Source organism: Platalea leucorodia (genome assembly GCF_965183815.1).
Source record: "Platalea leucorodia genome assembly, chromosome: 1".
NCBI lineage: Eukaryota > Metazoa > Chordata > Aves > Pelecaniformes > Threskiornithidae > Platalea > Platalea leucorodia.
In genome coordinates, this window is record NC_138823.1 from 82,004,693 (window position 1) to 82,020,640 (window position 15,948).

At 40.8% G+C, this 15,948-nt stretch overlaps 1 protein-coding gene across 3 annotated transcripts in view; it reads right to left on the bottom strand.

Moving 5' to 3' along the window:
- Positions 1-1,081: 1,081 nt before the first annotated feature.
- ANKH (ANKH inorganic pyrophosphate transport regulator) overlaps positions 1,082-15,948 on the bottom strand; it is a 102,769-nt gene continuing 87,902 nt past the window's right edge. For all 3 annotated transcript variants that reach the window (XM_082328676.1, XM_082328674.1, XM_082328675.1), the window contains 4 exons: positions 7,875-8,004; positions 6,726-6,849; positions 6,048-6,147; positions 1,082-3,806 (listed from right to left, as the gene is read on the bottom strand). In XM_082328676.1, coding sequence (XP_082184802.1) covers positions 3,690-3,806; positions 6,048-6,147; positions 6,726-6,849; positions 7,875-8,004 — 471 coding nt within the window. In that variant the 3' untranslated portion in view covers positions 1,082-3,689. The remainder of the gene's footprint in view (positions 3,807-6,047; positions 6,148-6,725; positions 6,850-7,874; positions 8,005-15,948) is intronic.

Genomic DNA, 15,948 nt, shown 5'->3' on the forward strand with positions numbered 1-15,948 from the left:
GGGGAAAAAATCCCCAGTGTTTCCTGTTAAGTCTGCAAAAGGAAAACTCAAGACAAGTTAACACAATTTTATGTACGTATTAAAAGCCGAGGAACATTAATCCACAGCTTATTGGTGTTCTGCTCTTATTTCCCGCTGTGTGAGCTCTTCTCTCATGGTCTGAAATTTAAGATGTAGGATGCAAATCAACTTTGTTCCTCTTTTTATTGTAACTTCGATTGTATAATTCAGTAATTCTCAAGAAAGTCTGCAAGGGCCAAACCTCCACGTGAATTCACTGAGCTGACTGCACTCTGGCTCTCCAAAGCAGAATCCTACAAATTTCTCTTGGAAAATATTGATCGGAGAGATAGACAGCAATTTCGTAAGCAGTAACACAAAAGAGACAGCTAAGTCATTTTACTAGAACTCAGGAAAGTCCTTTTGGGAAGGAAGAGGTGCAGGACACGACGTCCACCAGCACCTGCCTACCAGAGACACTGGGACCAGTAATGCTCTGACTGGGGCTTCAGCCGAGGAGGACAGCTGCCCGGTCCCAGCCTGTAACCCACCGGACTGGCTGCTTCACCAGCCTGGCTGAATTTGCCGCCAGCCGGGAGCGGGGGCAGCGAGGTCTCAGGTGGTCGCTGCAGCTCCTGACGTCGTTACCCAGAAGCAGGACCAGAGGCTGCCGGGGACAGGGCGCTCCTGGGGCACGCGCCTTCCCGCTGAGCCCCCTGCCCGCCCCCGCAGCGAGCGCCCGGGCCGGCCCGAGGGGCTGCTTTGGGCTCACTCGCTGCAGAAACGTCAGCGCCTTTTGTTAACCCAGTAGACCCATGTAAAGAAATAGGCGACCCGCAGGAAGAGGGCAGAGATGCGATGCATGCGTCCTTATGTCACTGCTTGAGTTCCTGCCCAGATCCCACCGCTCCTGCGCTCGTTCGGTGTCTCGCAAAGTAAAGGACTATTAAGTATTACCCACACAACTGAGAATTTATCTTTTACAATACCATTAGCTTAGTTCTATATGGCCAATAATTCAGTTTTTGGTATTTGTTCATCTTCTATCTAAAGCAAAAGTTTCAGTGTTTCATTTAATTTGTTTTCAATTTTTTGCTTTTTGGTGCAATTATTACCTTGAAGCCTACATCGGTAACGCTCAAAATTCTTCAAAAATACTGCCATTTGAATTTTAGTTATGTACCAAAAGAAATATTACACAAAAATATTTTCTTGCTTTATCTCTACAGTTCCTGAAAAACTGCATCTTGCGGACCTGGATACAAATGTACTGGAGAAACCAAAACTGTATGAATAGAGAAGACCTCAAATGGCCACCGTGATCTGTAACAGTCTATATACACACGTTATATACATATGACTGTTTGAGAGCCTGTATTCATGAATGCGTACAGTCTACATACTGCACAAAGTTCATTTGTCTGAGGGTTTTTTCTTTTTAATCTTTTTTTTCAAACTACTGTCAGAAAGGAGAACAACCTTGTGGTGGCATAGAAAACGTGTAATTACTAGATTTAGTGTTACCCTCCTAGTGCCACTGCTCATTAACTATGAAATGATTTTGCAAATCTGTCATTCAACACAATAATTTGTACATTTTTTTTCTTATTGCATTTGTACATGTAACAAATCGGTACAAATGTTTACAATAAAATGTAAAGTTCATTGATACAATGCCTTTCATGATGGCCATAACCTGTTACTAGCCAACTCTGTAGTTTTTTAGAGACATTTTTAGCTGAACTTGGAAAAATAGGAAATGTGTTGTAGCTTAAAATAAATGTACATAATATACAATATATATATACTTATACACATGTGTATGTCTACATACACATATATTGATATAACATTTAAAGTAATGTTTAGTTTTGATCAGTTCTCTGAGTGCTGGGACTACCTGGCAAATAAACCTAGAAACGGAATTTGTCCACAATTAAATAATCATTTCCACAACTTAGAAAAATATACTTTTACTAAATAAGGTTTAAATTAGCTGATTTGTGGATATAGCATGGAGGATAATGGTTTCCAGACTCTGGCATGATCAAACCTGAAAGACCCCAAGCTACTACAAACCGGTTACGAACGCTGCCCCGCAGCCAAACACCGAAGAGCACGGAAATACAAGCCGCTGCTGCGGCCGTCATCGGTGGCATCCAAACCCTCTCTGGTTTGGTCACCTCTTATATAGGCTTCATTTCCACCCGATACAAGTTGCCCACCCGACCTCACGCTCTGTTATTTAAGGCCCACTTCAACCGCAACCACACAGCGCCTGCCGCCTTCTCCAAGTACAGCGCTTGCTGACTGATGTGAGCAGCTCCCCGCTTCCACCCAGCTCTCGCCTTGAGCGCTAACATATGATCAAGGTCCCTAATTAACGACTTGGAGGACCATCAGTACTTGAGCTTCACCATACAGATTTTGATCTACTGCATAGGTAAATATATTATAGCAAAACATACATATATGTGTGTGTGTGTGTGTATATAAGTACATATACATATACACACGTGTGTGTGAGTATGTGTATATCTCTATATAAAAAATTTCATGGAGCTATGTGTAGTGATGTGATATACCATGGTATCCTGCATACGTTATCCGATTTTTTTTTTTAATATATAGGCACCAGAAATAAGTATATAGAGCAAATCAACCTTTAAAAATTAAAGTTAAATCAGTGGACAAGAACTTTGGTAAAGCTTGTCAATATTTATTTTTTTTTATTCAAATACAGTCAAAGTCTATCAGTTGCCATCACCCTCTTCACAAGAGGAAAGTGCATGTGTTTTTTTTTCTAAAGAAAATTATATGTAAGGTGGGGCTTAACGGGTCAAGAAAATTCTGAATTAAATGTTTATGTGTTTCAAAAGATTACTGTCTTTCTGATGGAATGAAAGCTAAATAGAGTTCTTGTCCCATGTATATTTTATCATATGCATATATATATATAACTATATATATATGTCTCCATTTATGTACCTGTGTGTGTATATACACATCCACACACTTTTAACAGGAGAGAGGAACCTGTTTTTCTCCGCTCTCTATGTGGAGACTTACACGTTCCTCCCTGTTTTGTACCCTGTGCAGTATAAGCTCTAGTGATGAGGCCAAACAAAAAGATATAGTTCACCATAGAATATTAGTTTATGTAGCAAAGTAATTTTCAAGCAAGTAAAATAAAGCTCTGTATTCCAAACTTCTTTTCCTTAACATTTCTCATAAAGAAAAGGAAGGAAAAGGAAAGAGGGGAGGGAGTAGGATTATGGCAGTAGCACTGAGCCAGTGGCACACGTGCGTGTGCGCGTGCGAGCGTGCAAGCGCACGCACGCACACACACGCGCGCACAGAGAGCAGGGCTTTGGTTGACAAATGCAGATTGTCCAGAGAAGGTGGATGCATAAGTAAGGAAGACTACAGTGATGCAATTGTATCTTTTATGTTTGCATGGAGTGAGAAAACAAATTCAATTGGAAAAAAAAAAAAAAAGCAAAGACCTCTTTTTAGGTCCCTCATCAGTGAGAGCATACTCAGTATGCTAGAGAATTTATCTGAAACCTTTTAAATCAAGGCCTCTTTATTACAAAAATAAAAATGAACAAACAAAAAAGTATGAGAGACGACAAGATGCTGAAGTGTCACTCCAATCGTCCCTGCAGAGAACAATTGCATCCCATTTATTATTCATTCTCTTCTCTCATTTCTACGATGTCTGTCATTTCCTCTGTGTGAGGCATGTCGGTCATTGCAGAGTCTTCACCTTCTGCAGCTGCTTCATTCTCATTCCGCTTCTTCTTCTAGATTGAAACAAGCATTTGGAAACCTATCAGTAAGTTGTGCGTGAACACAGTCCTACAAACTTTTGGCACTGGGAGAAGTGAGGTGCAAATAATTTTTTTTTTTTAGAATGTTATTAAGAGCTCGAATATTTGTGTCATATTCATGGCTTGCCACTAGTAAGTTGTCTTAACTTAGAAGGTTTCCATAACCTTCCGGGGGCTCAGCTTTCTCCTTTCTAACACAAATGCAATAATAGAGGCATTTCTTATGCTAAACAACATCCAAATCAGGCTTCAGCACGACTGGAGGGAAGAGAGCATCTGGAATCTTTTATATCACAGACTTTTTATTAAAAAAAATAAGCAAAGCAAACACAATATGAGAGAAGATAAACTGCTCTAGGGAGGGAGACAGAGGTGGCAACCTAATTTCTGAAATGTCAAACTTCAGGAATTTTACAAGATGTGAGCATTCTGGCTTTTCTTGATATTGCTGATCCACTGTGAGCCCCCACCCCATCAAGGCCAAGTAACATTAGAGTATTTTTGGCCAGCAGGAGCAGGAGGGCATTCCAGAGTCCTATGATTCATCCAGGATGTCCTGGATTAGTAAAGCTAAGAAGCATTCAACCCTGCTACAAAACAAGTTGAAGCATCTGTTCCTTATTATCCATTTCTCAGCAGGCTGACTAGTTTTACAGAAAACACTTGTACCGCTGACAAAAAATCCCCCACAGGTATTATTGATTCAGCTGAGTTGGGCATATCAGAGTTTCAAAATTTCAGAGGTGTCTACACAACACTTGATTTGCAGCTCTCAAATGCCGCCCACTTATTACCACTGTAGGTGAAAAGAAGTTGGTGTATACAGCTACCGGTTGGCTCTGCCACTGTCGCACTGGCTGTTGAGACGATGCTGTCAGCTACATACTAATTCTGATAAGAGAATACATTAGGTTGGCACAGTTATTATTACTACCACCTGCACTAATCACTGCAAAAAATTAAGCACCGCGTCCCTGACCAGAAACGCTCCACGAGCTACTCCTGTAACAAAGGAGCGATGAGGAGGTTAGTCCAAACAGATACACGTTGTGAAACCACAGGCCAAGAACAGCCATTTCAGTGTCTACAGGTTTTACTCTTTGGTGCTCAAGAAAAACATGACAGACTAATCATGACAGAGATCAAGGTCTTCTGTTTTCTTATGAACCTTGTACACTTTCGTCTACTGCCATGGCCTGCAATATCAATACGTATCAAAGCCGGTTTTAGTTTGTTCCAACATAAGGCTTTCAGATATTCCATCTTCCCTATTTTTTTGCTAAAAATAGAAGCAGTGGGCATCTTTGCTTGGCCTTTAGTAAGAAGTCTAATTAAAAAAAAAAAAAGTAAAGGCACAGATTATATTTTCTGCTCCCATCCACAGAGTCCTTCTGCACCATGGAATGATGTACACACCATGCAATTTCTGCTTGGAGCTGACCTGGTGCCCGCACAGTGCCTTGAACTGGAAGGACACAACTCGCAGGTGCTGATGTACCCAGTCACCCAGCCAATATTTTATCCTGTGTTTGACTTCATTTAGTGCAATATTCTTTGAAATCCATGTAGCACTACTACTCCATACATGCAGGACTGTAGTATGTGAAATATGTAAAAGTATGCCTATGAGAAATCCTCGCCTGTTTAAGTGTTTGTAAGCTCTTATCCTCTACTGCTGCAGGAGTATATCTTGTTTTAAGCCACTTCTTTAGATGGCAAAAAAAAATAAGCAACTGTACTTCTTGTCCATTTTCAGCAGAGCTGGTTTTAAAAAGAAATAAAAATATACAAATACAAATACAAATACATATACATATACCTATAATAAGCTTGGATGATTGGTTCCTATGTCTACACAAAGAAGCTATGTTGTACTGTAGTAGCAGATCTATAGTGCAAAACAGGTGGTGGTAAGGACATGATATCCATGATACACATGTTTTGAGGAGCAAGAGGTTTACTTCACACCAGCATGTCCCATGGCCTGGTTCCATGGCCTGAACACCCACTAGCAGCTGGAGGGCACCTTTTGGTTTTATTTCAACCCAAAGAATTCCCAGGTTGCATGCTCTTGAGACCGCATGGGGAAGCAAACCAAATTCATTAAGTGGGGATGCTGGGGAGTTACATTTCAAAAGTGTACTCTTAATCTGAACTAAAATCCACTATATTCATCTACTGCTTTCACCAGATCCCATAAAGCCTAATTCTTACCTGTTTCCGATAGACGTAACAGGCTGCTATTGCAACCATGGTGGATTCTCCTACAAAACCAGCTAGAAGGGATCCTACGCCAAGAGTGGCTCCGTGAACTCTGTGGGAGGCATAAAAAGAAAGCAGTCATGGTTGTGTGAGAATGCGTGATTCATAATTATATTTCTCACTGGCATACAGAATCAATCCGTTGTTAGAAATACTTCTTTCAAAGACATAATACACTGGCAAAAAGAATAACTGGTATTTTAAAGGACTTTTTGGGGGGTTTTATGGCTTCGCTGGTTAAAAGAAATACATTCTGAATCAAATTATGGACTAAGAATTTAAAGTCTTGTACAGAGTGCTGTAGAACAGATTATTTAACTTATAAAAAAGATATTCTTCCGTTAGCTTTCCATTAGTGCATTTAATAGAATGGCAATAAATTCCCCATAGGATACATGTTTGCCTCTCTGACATTTGCCTACTTGTTCAAAAGGGGCATCACTGTCATGCCTGCCTACAGACTGCATGTAAATGTTTCTTTTCCAGATATTGGCACTATTTAGGCTTTATATTATGGTTAGTATTTGGGGAAAATGTTCTGAGCTACCCATATTCAGCTATTAAGTAACAGGAAACAGGAATGAAGAGGAAAGCAAACCCATCAGCTCTGTGGAGAGGAGAATGATTTACCCCAAGTAAGGCAGCACAATGAGACTGGTGATGAGGACGATAATCCGCAGCACTGAGCTGGGTGCCAACACAAATGTCTTCTTTAGAGTCATCAGCCAACCAGTCAAGTGCGCTCTGACCGTCACTGTTCATAAACAGGGGAAGGGGAGGGGATGGGAAGAAAGGGAGGCGAGAGTAGTAAAAATAAATCAGTCATCTCATACGAAGCTTTTTCATGCAGAGAGCACTGTTCAGAAATAACCATGGTGAAACTTGTTTCTGGTAACTTTGCACGCTGGGAAGCCCCACTGGAAATGAAGTAGATCTTGTGTCCAAATTGCTTTAATACACCGATTTTTGAAAAAAACAAAGCATCAGTTATAGACACCAAGTCTTCCTTAGAGATATTCTCTTACAACCAATTTATTAGATGGTCCATTCTGTTTTCTTCATTAAAAGAATATCCCTTCCCCACACAGAAATCATACCAAGGAAAATTTTCCCTCTACGTCCTGTGTGGTACATGGTGTAACAGCTAGTCACAAAAAATGATATCTACATGTACCTATTCTTATATTTGGAGTTTACCTTTATTACAAAACTGTCTTGTCAGATAAGCAGAAAGCACTACATGATGTAGCATTTGATTACAGAAGTTAGAAATTTTTTGAGGGGAAACATTTTGATTACTGCTGTCAAGCTTGCCTCTCTCTTGCATACGGGCATTAACTTTTATTCTATATTGTTTATGCTGTGATGGTATCTGAAAGTGCCATTGAGTCTGGCAGCAGAAGGGGAGACTAATGGAGGTGATGTTACTGTGGAGCTGGTCCTAGACGCTATTCCAAACAAACTGTTAATTTCAGTCGTGGCATGCGTGTATTGCTACTGCCATTCACGTGTGTGTTCTTGGTCAGCTACAACAGACAGAATTCAGAGTTTTGACAGTCAGAAATCTGCCTAATGACAGACTGCTCTTACTGCAACATTTGTATCTTGACTACTGATGTAAACAATCTTGGTCTACACCAACTTCAATAAAAAACATGTTACTTATGCTAGGCATGCATTTAGCCACTCTTGTATGCACAGCCATGCCAGACTCTATGACCATACCTCAAAGCTGGTTTGGTTTTGAGGTTACAGAGTTTTTGTTTTCTTGTTTTTTACCTGGAACGGGAAAGAAGGAGAAGATGCGCAAAGGAACGACACACAGCTCTGCAAAAGCGAAGTCTACTCCAATTATGTCAACTAAAATCTTCTCTGACACGTTTGGCGTCCAAAACATCACAAAACAGAGCTAGGAAGAACAAAATTAAGAAATGTTTGTATTTCAGAAGGGAAGCACAACAAAAGATAGGCCGTCCTGGTCTAAAACATTCGTTTTCTCTACTGATGGGTATTTTTGGTATTAAATGAAGGAAGAAGATGCATACAAAGTAATAAAAATATGTTTGCTTTTCTACAGTGTTCAGGGATGTGTAGCATGCAACGATTAAGGTTTCAATCATCACTAAGGCAGGCATATTTTATGATTAACTTTAATCACTTTATTTAACCCTTCTCCTATGTTTCTGCCTCTTTGCACACAAAGACAGTAACAAAACTTACACGTTAAGCGATAGTCCTGACTCAACAGTTTATGAAGCAGTCATAAAAAAATACCACACATGCATGCAAACCTAACAGAATTATTTGTTTGCTGGGCTTGGATTCTAACAATTCAAATGTGATGGTTCAGTCTGACTGTAATCAAGAAGAAATTGGAGGGAAGGTTTTAAAAGGCTCTTCAGAGACCCAGCCCAACCACCAACAGTTCTTGTCTTTGACTTAAGTTGAGGATGCTGAAAGCTCCAAAAGGCATGACCAATTTTTTTGTTCTCAGTAAAGAGTGGAAAACAGATTCTCACTTCTCTCAAATCAATCAATCAAAAATATTGGAAAAGAAACAATCACAAGCAAAGTTCATACACACAGTCAGAATTACTTTCCTTTACTTTGAGAAACTTATTCAAAGCACTGTTTTGCAACAATTTAAAGATGTTTTAAAATATTTACATGCAGTAAAACTCTAGTGTACAGATAGTATATTTATACTCAGCTTGCATGCAAATACACAGAGTAGACAAGTAAAAGAAGCATGTTAACTTCAGAAGCAATTCTTACTTTTCATGTTCCTCACATACCAAGACTGACGCCTATGGAAAGAATTTTTATGGTGCCTAAAAATGGTTGCACTTGAATGGCCTAATTGTTACAAAACCAGTAAGAAACTTGATTTTTACAGTACTGGCTCTGGTTAAGACACCCATATTCCTACAGATTATCAAATGTTCTAATAACTAAAGATCTGAAGTACTCTAAAACCCACAGATCTAACCTAAATCTAAGATGAGGGGTTTAAACGTGCTGCTACTAGTACTGTTGGTATGTAATATGCCTGATACCAAGGCAAAGGTCTTCAGCATGCTCCTGCAGACACGGTGCCCTCAGGCCACAAATCCGCCAAGTCTTGCTGTGTTAAGAGTGTGCTGTTTAGTCCATACATGAAAGGAAAACTTCCATAAAAAACCCGCAAGACATGGTACAGCAGTCATACATGATTTTTTGGCCAGTCCTGAGGCAGGGCTTCAGCCTGGGCTGAGGGGGCTCTTGGCAGCTGGCAGGTCCAGCTTCAGCTCAAGGCACTCACCAAAGAAGAGGGCTGACAGCCCTTACAGGACTTTTCCTGTAAGAAGGGATACCAGACATCCTTTCAAGTATAACTACTTTGTCACTTAACTTGGTTTTGTGATTTAAAAAGTGATTTCTTCCTGTTATTCTCACAGTAAAGCAGATGTTAAGGAGACATCTGTTCAGCAGACTGAATGGGGCAAAACTTGGGACTTTAAATGCTCTGGCACTCCTCTGTCAGGTTACAAACCAGTGTACCAGGTAAATTATGCACACTGGCTGGACAATCTGATGGCTCTGTAAGACTCTATAACCGCTCTCTTGTAATTTAGCCTACAAGCTAGCATCATAGTGTCTTGCTCTTCTCTTATTATCCAGTCGTAACATCCCTACATGTTCAGATGGCCTTTAAAGCTCATCTTTGAAGTCCTACCACCTCCAAGACAGCTGGGATTTCACTCTCGTTCTTTGGTTGTGTGCCAGAGAGTGTCCTTTCTGCTTAGCCTACGAGTATCCAGACCATAGAAGTTTCCCAAGGTCCGTGACCAAGTGGCCTGTGGGAGGTCTCGCGTTCTGACAGCCTGTGCGGTGAACAAAACATTTCAACTTCCTGCAAAAAGGCTCATCTTCAGTTTTCTTCTCCACTTCTTAGGGTAGGAACCACTATTTATTTTTCACAACTGAATGTTTTACTTGACTAATTTTATGCTGTCATGCAGTGTATCTCCATCACCTATATAGAGAATACTAAGTGCAGGAAGGTAAGAGCAGAAGACAAATAAACTGAGCATGGAGTTTTTTTCTGCTTTAGCCAGCACTTCTCTCTCCCTGCCAAACTACTTGTACAGGGTACAACTGAAGCAGGGGGGACAATCTAGAGCAGAGAAGGTTGTGTGGTTGAGAATCCAGTTATTAAAAAGTAACTGTACAGTGACAGGAGCAAATCCTTTGATTGTTGCAGACACCATTAGGCAGACTGCAGTGATTTGTACTCTTACTGCAAATGACCTGTAAGGCAACCGTACAGGGAATATTTTGTCAAATCGTTCTCTAAAGTCCAATAAACAAAATAAGATGCAAAGATATCCACTCTTCAATTATAATTTGCTGTTTTCATGGAAGCAAAGACCTTTACACCGCTTGTAGTGCACAATGCCATTAGCACGCTACTGAGCAGTACAGTTACTGCTGCTGCAAGATTCCATACATTTATACTAACAGCAGAGTCTGCCCACTGCTAGCAAAAGGCAAATAGAGCAGTCTCTCCTTCTTCAACAGCTGTTTGAAAGAATATTCTAACATGGTTAGGCAGGCAAGCAAATAAGTGACCAAAAGCATTGCTCTCAATCCTGTTCTCTTTGAAGTTAAAGTTTGTTTCTGGCCTTAATAAGAACAGACTCAATCTCCATCCAGCTCCTATGGGAGGAAGGTCAGTTTGCAAATCAGAGGTAATGACTTATACCCAGGTGGTATGCAGTCATTCCTCCTCAGCTGTTACAAACTGCAGCCTTCCCCACTCCCCTGATCAGCAGAGTCAGTGCTGATAAATGGCTTCAAAAGAGCACTTATATAGCAGCTGGTGGGTAAAGACAGTAGTGACTGCTAAGCTCAAGAATAAGCAGTTTGAGGAGGTAAGGCATGGCAGCAGAAGGACCTGCTATTTCTGTCTCAGCATGCTTCCATCTTTCGGTTGCAATATTGATATCTAGTTTCATTTTGCAAAGAGATTCCTCTCTGTCGTCTTATGAGCAGATAATATTCTCGTTGCCTGCAGGGGACAAAGCCTCAGGAAAATAAATTAATGCTTTGCATCATGCAAGCCCTTTGCAAATGAACTTCTAGAGCACTTGCAACTTGGGAAGTTTCCATATTATTTCAAAGACAAATTCGAAATGTAGTGGGAAAAAAACCAGGCTCTACTTCCGGAAAACAGTAACGCTAAAGATGCAAAGGAGGGAAGGTATTTCAGCTACTGATTTTTTTACAGATGGGGTATATTGAAAATAGGATGAAGTTTTAGCTTTTTGTGATGCTGAGTGGTCTGTATGATGTTTGTGATTACCTTGGTAAAGGGTGAAGACTGATCAGAAAAGAGACCGGAGAAGATGGTAACAGATGAAATGATGCAAGTCATCCAGTGAAACAGAGAGTATGGCACACACAACTAGAGGTGGGATCTACTGGATAAGCAGTGGTAACTTCTGGGGGCTCAAATCAGGAAAGACTTAAGGAAATAGATTTACCTATAATATGTCTTAGTATGTCTCCTATCTTTCCTTTAGTTAAACACTATTTCCCCCCTCCCTCTTACGTCCTTCTGCATGCGTCTGCAAGGTTAAAAATAGAATAAATAGGCTTGGGTAGGGTTACAGTTATACCTTCATTTAATCTAATCAAAAGGTGGAGATGAAACAGTAAACGCTTCAGCATAGGCGAGCAACACACATGCATAATGGCATTGCAGCTTCAGGTTGCAATTGCAGTTGGCTGCAATGGCTACATGCCATAATGAATACTGTACTTGGCAACTCTCCTGAGGCTGAAGCATTTGAATGCTTTGGGAGTAAGGATTTTGCTTGTGGAATTCTAGCAAGAGAATTGACTTGATTTTCTGTTATCTTATGGTATGAGCGCAGCATGATATTAAAGGATAGTTTTGTTAAAGCCTTTGATCATTTAAACAGAACTTCAACTGAGCAGTGATGAACATTTTAAAAACACAGGGAAAAAAAAAAAGAAGATATAAACATGAGAGTGGAACACTACAGAGAATATGCAGGCCTGAGTAAAGACAGTAGTATTTATTATGGTGGTGTTATCTCTTTATAAAAAACAGTAGCCTCAGTATTTCTGAAAGTTTTAATCATCTGAACTGATCTGAAGGGTTGTGCTATCGGGTAACATGTCTTTAACTGATCTACAGTAGTAAAATTTGGAAGACTTTATCAAATATGTCAGTAATTTACAGCAGCATAAGAAAATCAGTACAGCTGTATTAGATCAGGTCAAAGCTCCAGCTAGATTAGTACCCTGCTGAAGGTCACTGGGGGTTGCGTAAGGCAAGGGCACAAAGAGCAGGGCAAGTGCAGAGTAAGAGATGCCCTTCCCCTGCTGCATGGTCTGAGCTGCTGGCAGTTACGGCTTCAGGTGTTCAGTAACTGTAGCGCACCTTCATCCCATGCAGCATTATGTTGTGCATATGAAATATCTAATATTAGTGATTTCCCCCCCCCCCCCAATCCAGTTGTGCATTAAAAAAAGTCAAAAAAACCCTCTCACTTGTGGCTTAGACACTCTGTAAGTAAGTGTGCTTACTTTCATGGGGAACCTTGCTATTCCCAGCTAGCAAATTCAGCGTCTAGGCACATTAAGAGGTTAGACATCAAAAACTTCAGCTGTCAACAAGCCTGAGAGAATGCACCAAGTCTTTGTTTCAGCAGGGAAAGTATCAAACTGGTAGCGCTCAGTCCAGCTCTCTTTAATCCCTTTTCTTCAGCACACCTCATGCGTTTGACTTTCACAAACGATTGTGACGAAAGACTGTTCATGTAGATTTTGTTTCAGATGCTGCGTGTGTGAGTTTGAATGCTAGTAGTTCTTGAAAACGAACAGTCTTTTCATAGGCTCTGCATCTCTTGGAAGCTATTTCCATTTATTCTGGTTGTTGACAGGGATTACTAAACCTCAGAGACCCACTACATAATGCATTATAATACATTATGCTAACGAAGGCTATTGTCATGTGTATAGTAATCTGCAGGGTGCTAGACTGATTTGCTTTTAGGCACTTGCAGAAAGCTGCCTGTCTTTTGGGACATCCATTGATAAATATAAGACACAAAAGAGTATTCCAGTGAGCTATGAACAACAGTACAGCATTTCTAGACTTCAGTGCAGTCTCCAGTTAGAAGAAACGCTGCCTGATGACAAAGACACGATATGGCTCTATGTTCCTCAGAAAGAAGCTATGGAATCCGAAATGGATGTTTTTAAAAATGGGTTAGACATATACCAGCCTGCAATGAGATGGGGATAACAGATTTTACCATGGGGAAGGGTGCTGTTAACCTGCTAAAGGTTCTTCTGTGATGAAATGCAGTTCTGGTAGTTTTGAGGAGTTTTTGATATACAGCTTTTAAGACAAAAAAAATTTTTTCGATCAGCCCAAATGGAGGTGTTGAAGGTTCCTACAGTCTGACGCTCTGTTGGGATATCATGATGATGTGCTCACACGTCCTGTAATTCTGAAGCAGTTAGAAAGTGTGTCCTTTTCTTGTGTGGGAAATGTAAGGTTTTCAAGACCAGACTGGCCAAAGCCCCAGGGAACCTGCCCTGACCTCACAGCTGACCCTGCTCTGAGCCAGAGGCTGGATCTGATGAACTCCTGAGGCCTCTCCAACCTGAACAATCCTGTGATCCTATGAAGCAAAAAGCCCTTGATCTGGGTGCAGTAAAAATGTCAGGCCACGGTCGTATTTGAAAGCAGTTTATCATAATGCTGATGACTTGAATCACAAGGACATTCTCTTATAGCAATTATCCCTCAGGCGCACGCGTCAGTATAGATTTCTCTGAACTTTGTGTTCTGCGAAGGGTGGTGTAAAGCTGAAAACAGCCATCATAAAATTTGTCAAGCAGCAGGGGGAGCAAAAGAAACCAGAGCCTGCCTGCGGGAAAACTCTCCAACTTCACCTCTTCTCCTGAAATAATTGATTTCTACAGATCTAAGTGTCCCCACGCCTCCCCCAGCTTTCCTTATAGTTCAGAGTGATGGAGCACGACATTCTTCAGAAATAAAGCTAGGTCCAGCAGCTGCACTCTTTGATAGCGTTAACATGATGCCACATCTGCTTTCTCACCAACTGCTGCTGAAAATACTTAGGTGGTACTTTCCAGGCGGGGTTGTGTCACTAAATTGTTTAAGATAGTCATTATATCTCCCCACTGAATTATGCTGCTTTATTTTTTACAGAAAGCAGGATATTTTACTGAGTACAGCCTCCCTTTAAAAAAGCTTTAATAAACCAAAGCTGGCAGATTCCTAGGCTCTCTGTGAAAACTATCGACTTCACAACTTAGCCATTTTCTTCTGTCCTGCGTTTTCCACAGCCCTTGCTGCTTCCTATCGCGATGACGGAGTTTGAGCAGAAACACGCCGCAGTGACAATTTTTGACCCTTCCTCTTCTGCTTGCTCTAGCCAATCATGCAGAATAGACCCTTTGTGTGAAACCTGAACAGCCATGAAGGAGATATCATTCTCCACCTCACTGGAGCAAACAGAAATCCTTTGTTCCGGCACAAAGGCTCAGTGCAGTACCACGGATGGGACAAGGCCCTCGTGAGGATTTTATAAAGTCAGCCTCTGGTGGTCCAGCATCTTCCTGAACAGGCAGGAATACTTCCACTCATGTCTGAAATAATTTTTACTGAAGTGAGAACCAAACCTGACCTTGAAAAGGTAAAAAGCTTCTCAAGTGATTGCCAATATGTCATTTTCCAATTGTCATTTTTGTGCCAGCAGCCTGAAGATAAAACAACAATCCGAGAGTTCAGAGACAGGCAAAATCAAAGCAGTGAAAACAAACTCGTCCACTGGATGGGTGGTATTATTCTAAAAGCTGTCCTTGGCATCCATATAATGTATGACAGTAAAGTATAAAGAATGTGGATTTAGTCTGAAAAGTTAATGCTATTTTTTTAAAATGTGAATATCCTAGATAGGACTTGTGAAATCTCCTTGATACAATGAGGCTGTAATGAAGCCATCGATGAAATAAGATTGGGGAGTGTGGGGGAAATCTGTCCCTCTTTTTAAATTTCCTTTCATTGTATACTCATGACAGATAATGACACTGAACTCGGTCACCCAGGGAATCCCAGATACTGGCACCGTTGGCAGCTAGGGTTGTGCCCTCTCAGAGGGACCGGTTTCTTGCCATGTCATTTCTTCCTGTGGATTTTACTGCCTCTCAGTCCTATTATCCCATGACTCTAATAAAGCCCAGTTGTAACCTTCGGTAATAAAGCAATGCAGAGATGTAAAGTAATGACAGCCAATAAAAGATAGGAAAAAATGAATGAACCTTGAACACAAATCCAGTGGCCTCTGCAATGGCTTAAACACTGACTGTCACAGGTACATACGGTGTCAGCAAAACATGGTTCTTATGCACGTTTCCCTTCATTCATCTTTAAATTTGGGAGGAAAAACTACATGGAAAGCTAAATAATGCTATATAGTACTTTGGTTCTGAAGAAAATGCAGTTTGTATTGTTTCTTAAAGCCAACTGCTACCCATGCCTAAGCTCTTCTTTGTTATAAAAAGGTATTCCTGAAAGCAAGCAACAAATACCAGGAATGGAGGAATACGCAGCAGTGCCTACTCTGAGTCTGAAGCTCTTCAGTACCACACAGGGGGAATTACTTATTCTCACAAGCAGAAAAGGAGATATTCAAGGAAAATCTCCTGTTGAGGAGAGCTGTAAGCATGACGTTGGACAGGGGAGGATGAACTACTGCTTTAATCTGGATGAACTGGACAATGTACTATAAAGTGCGATTGCTTTAAA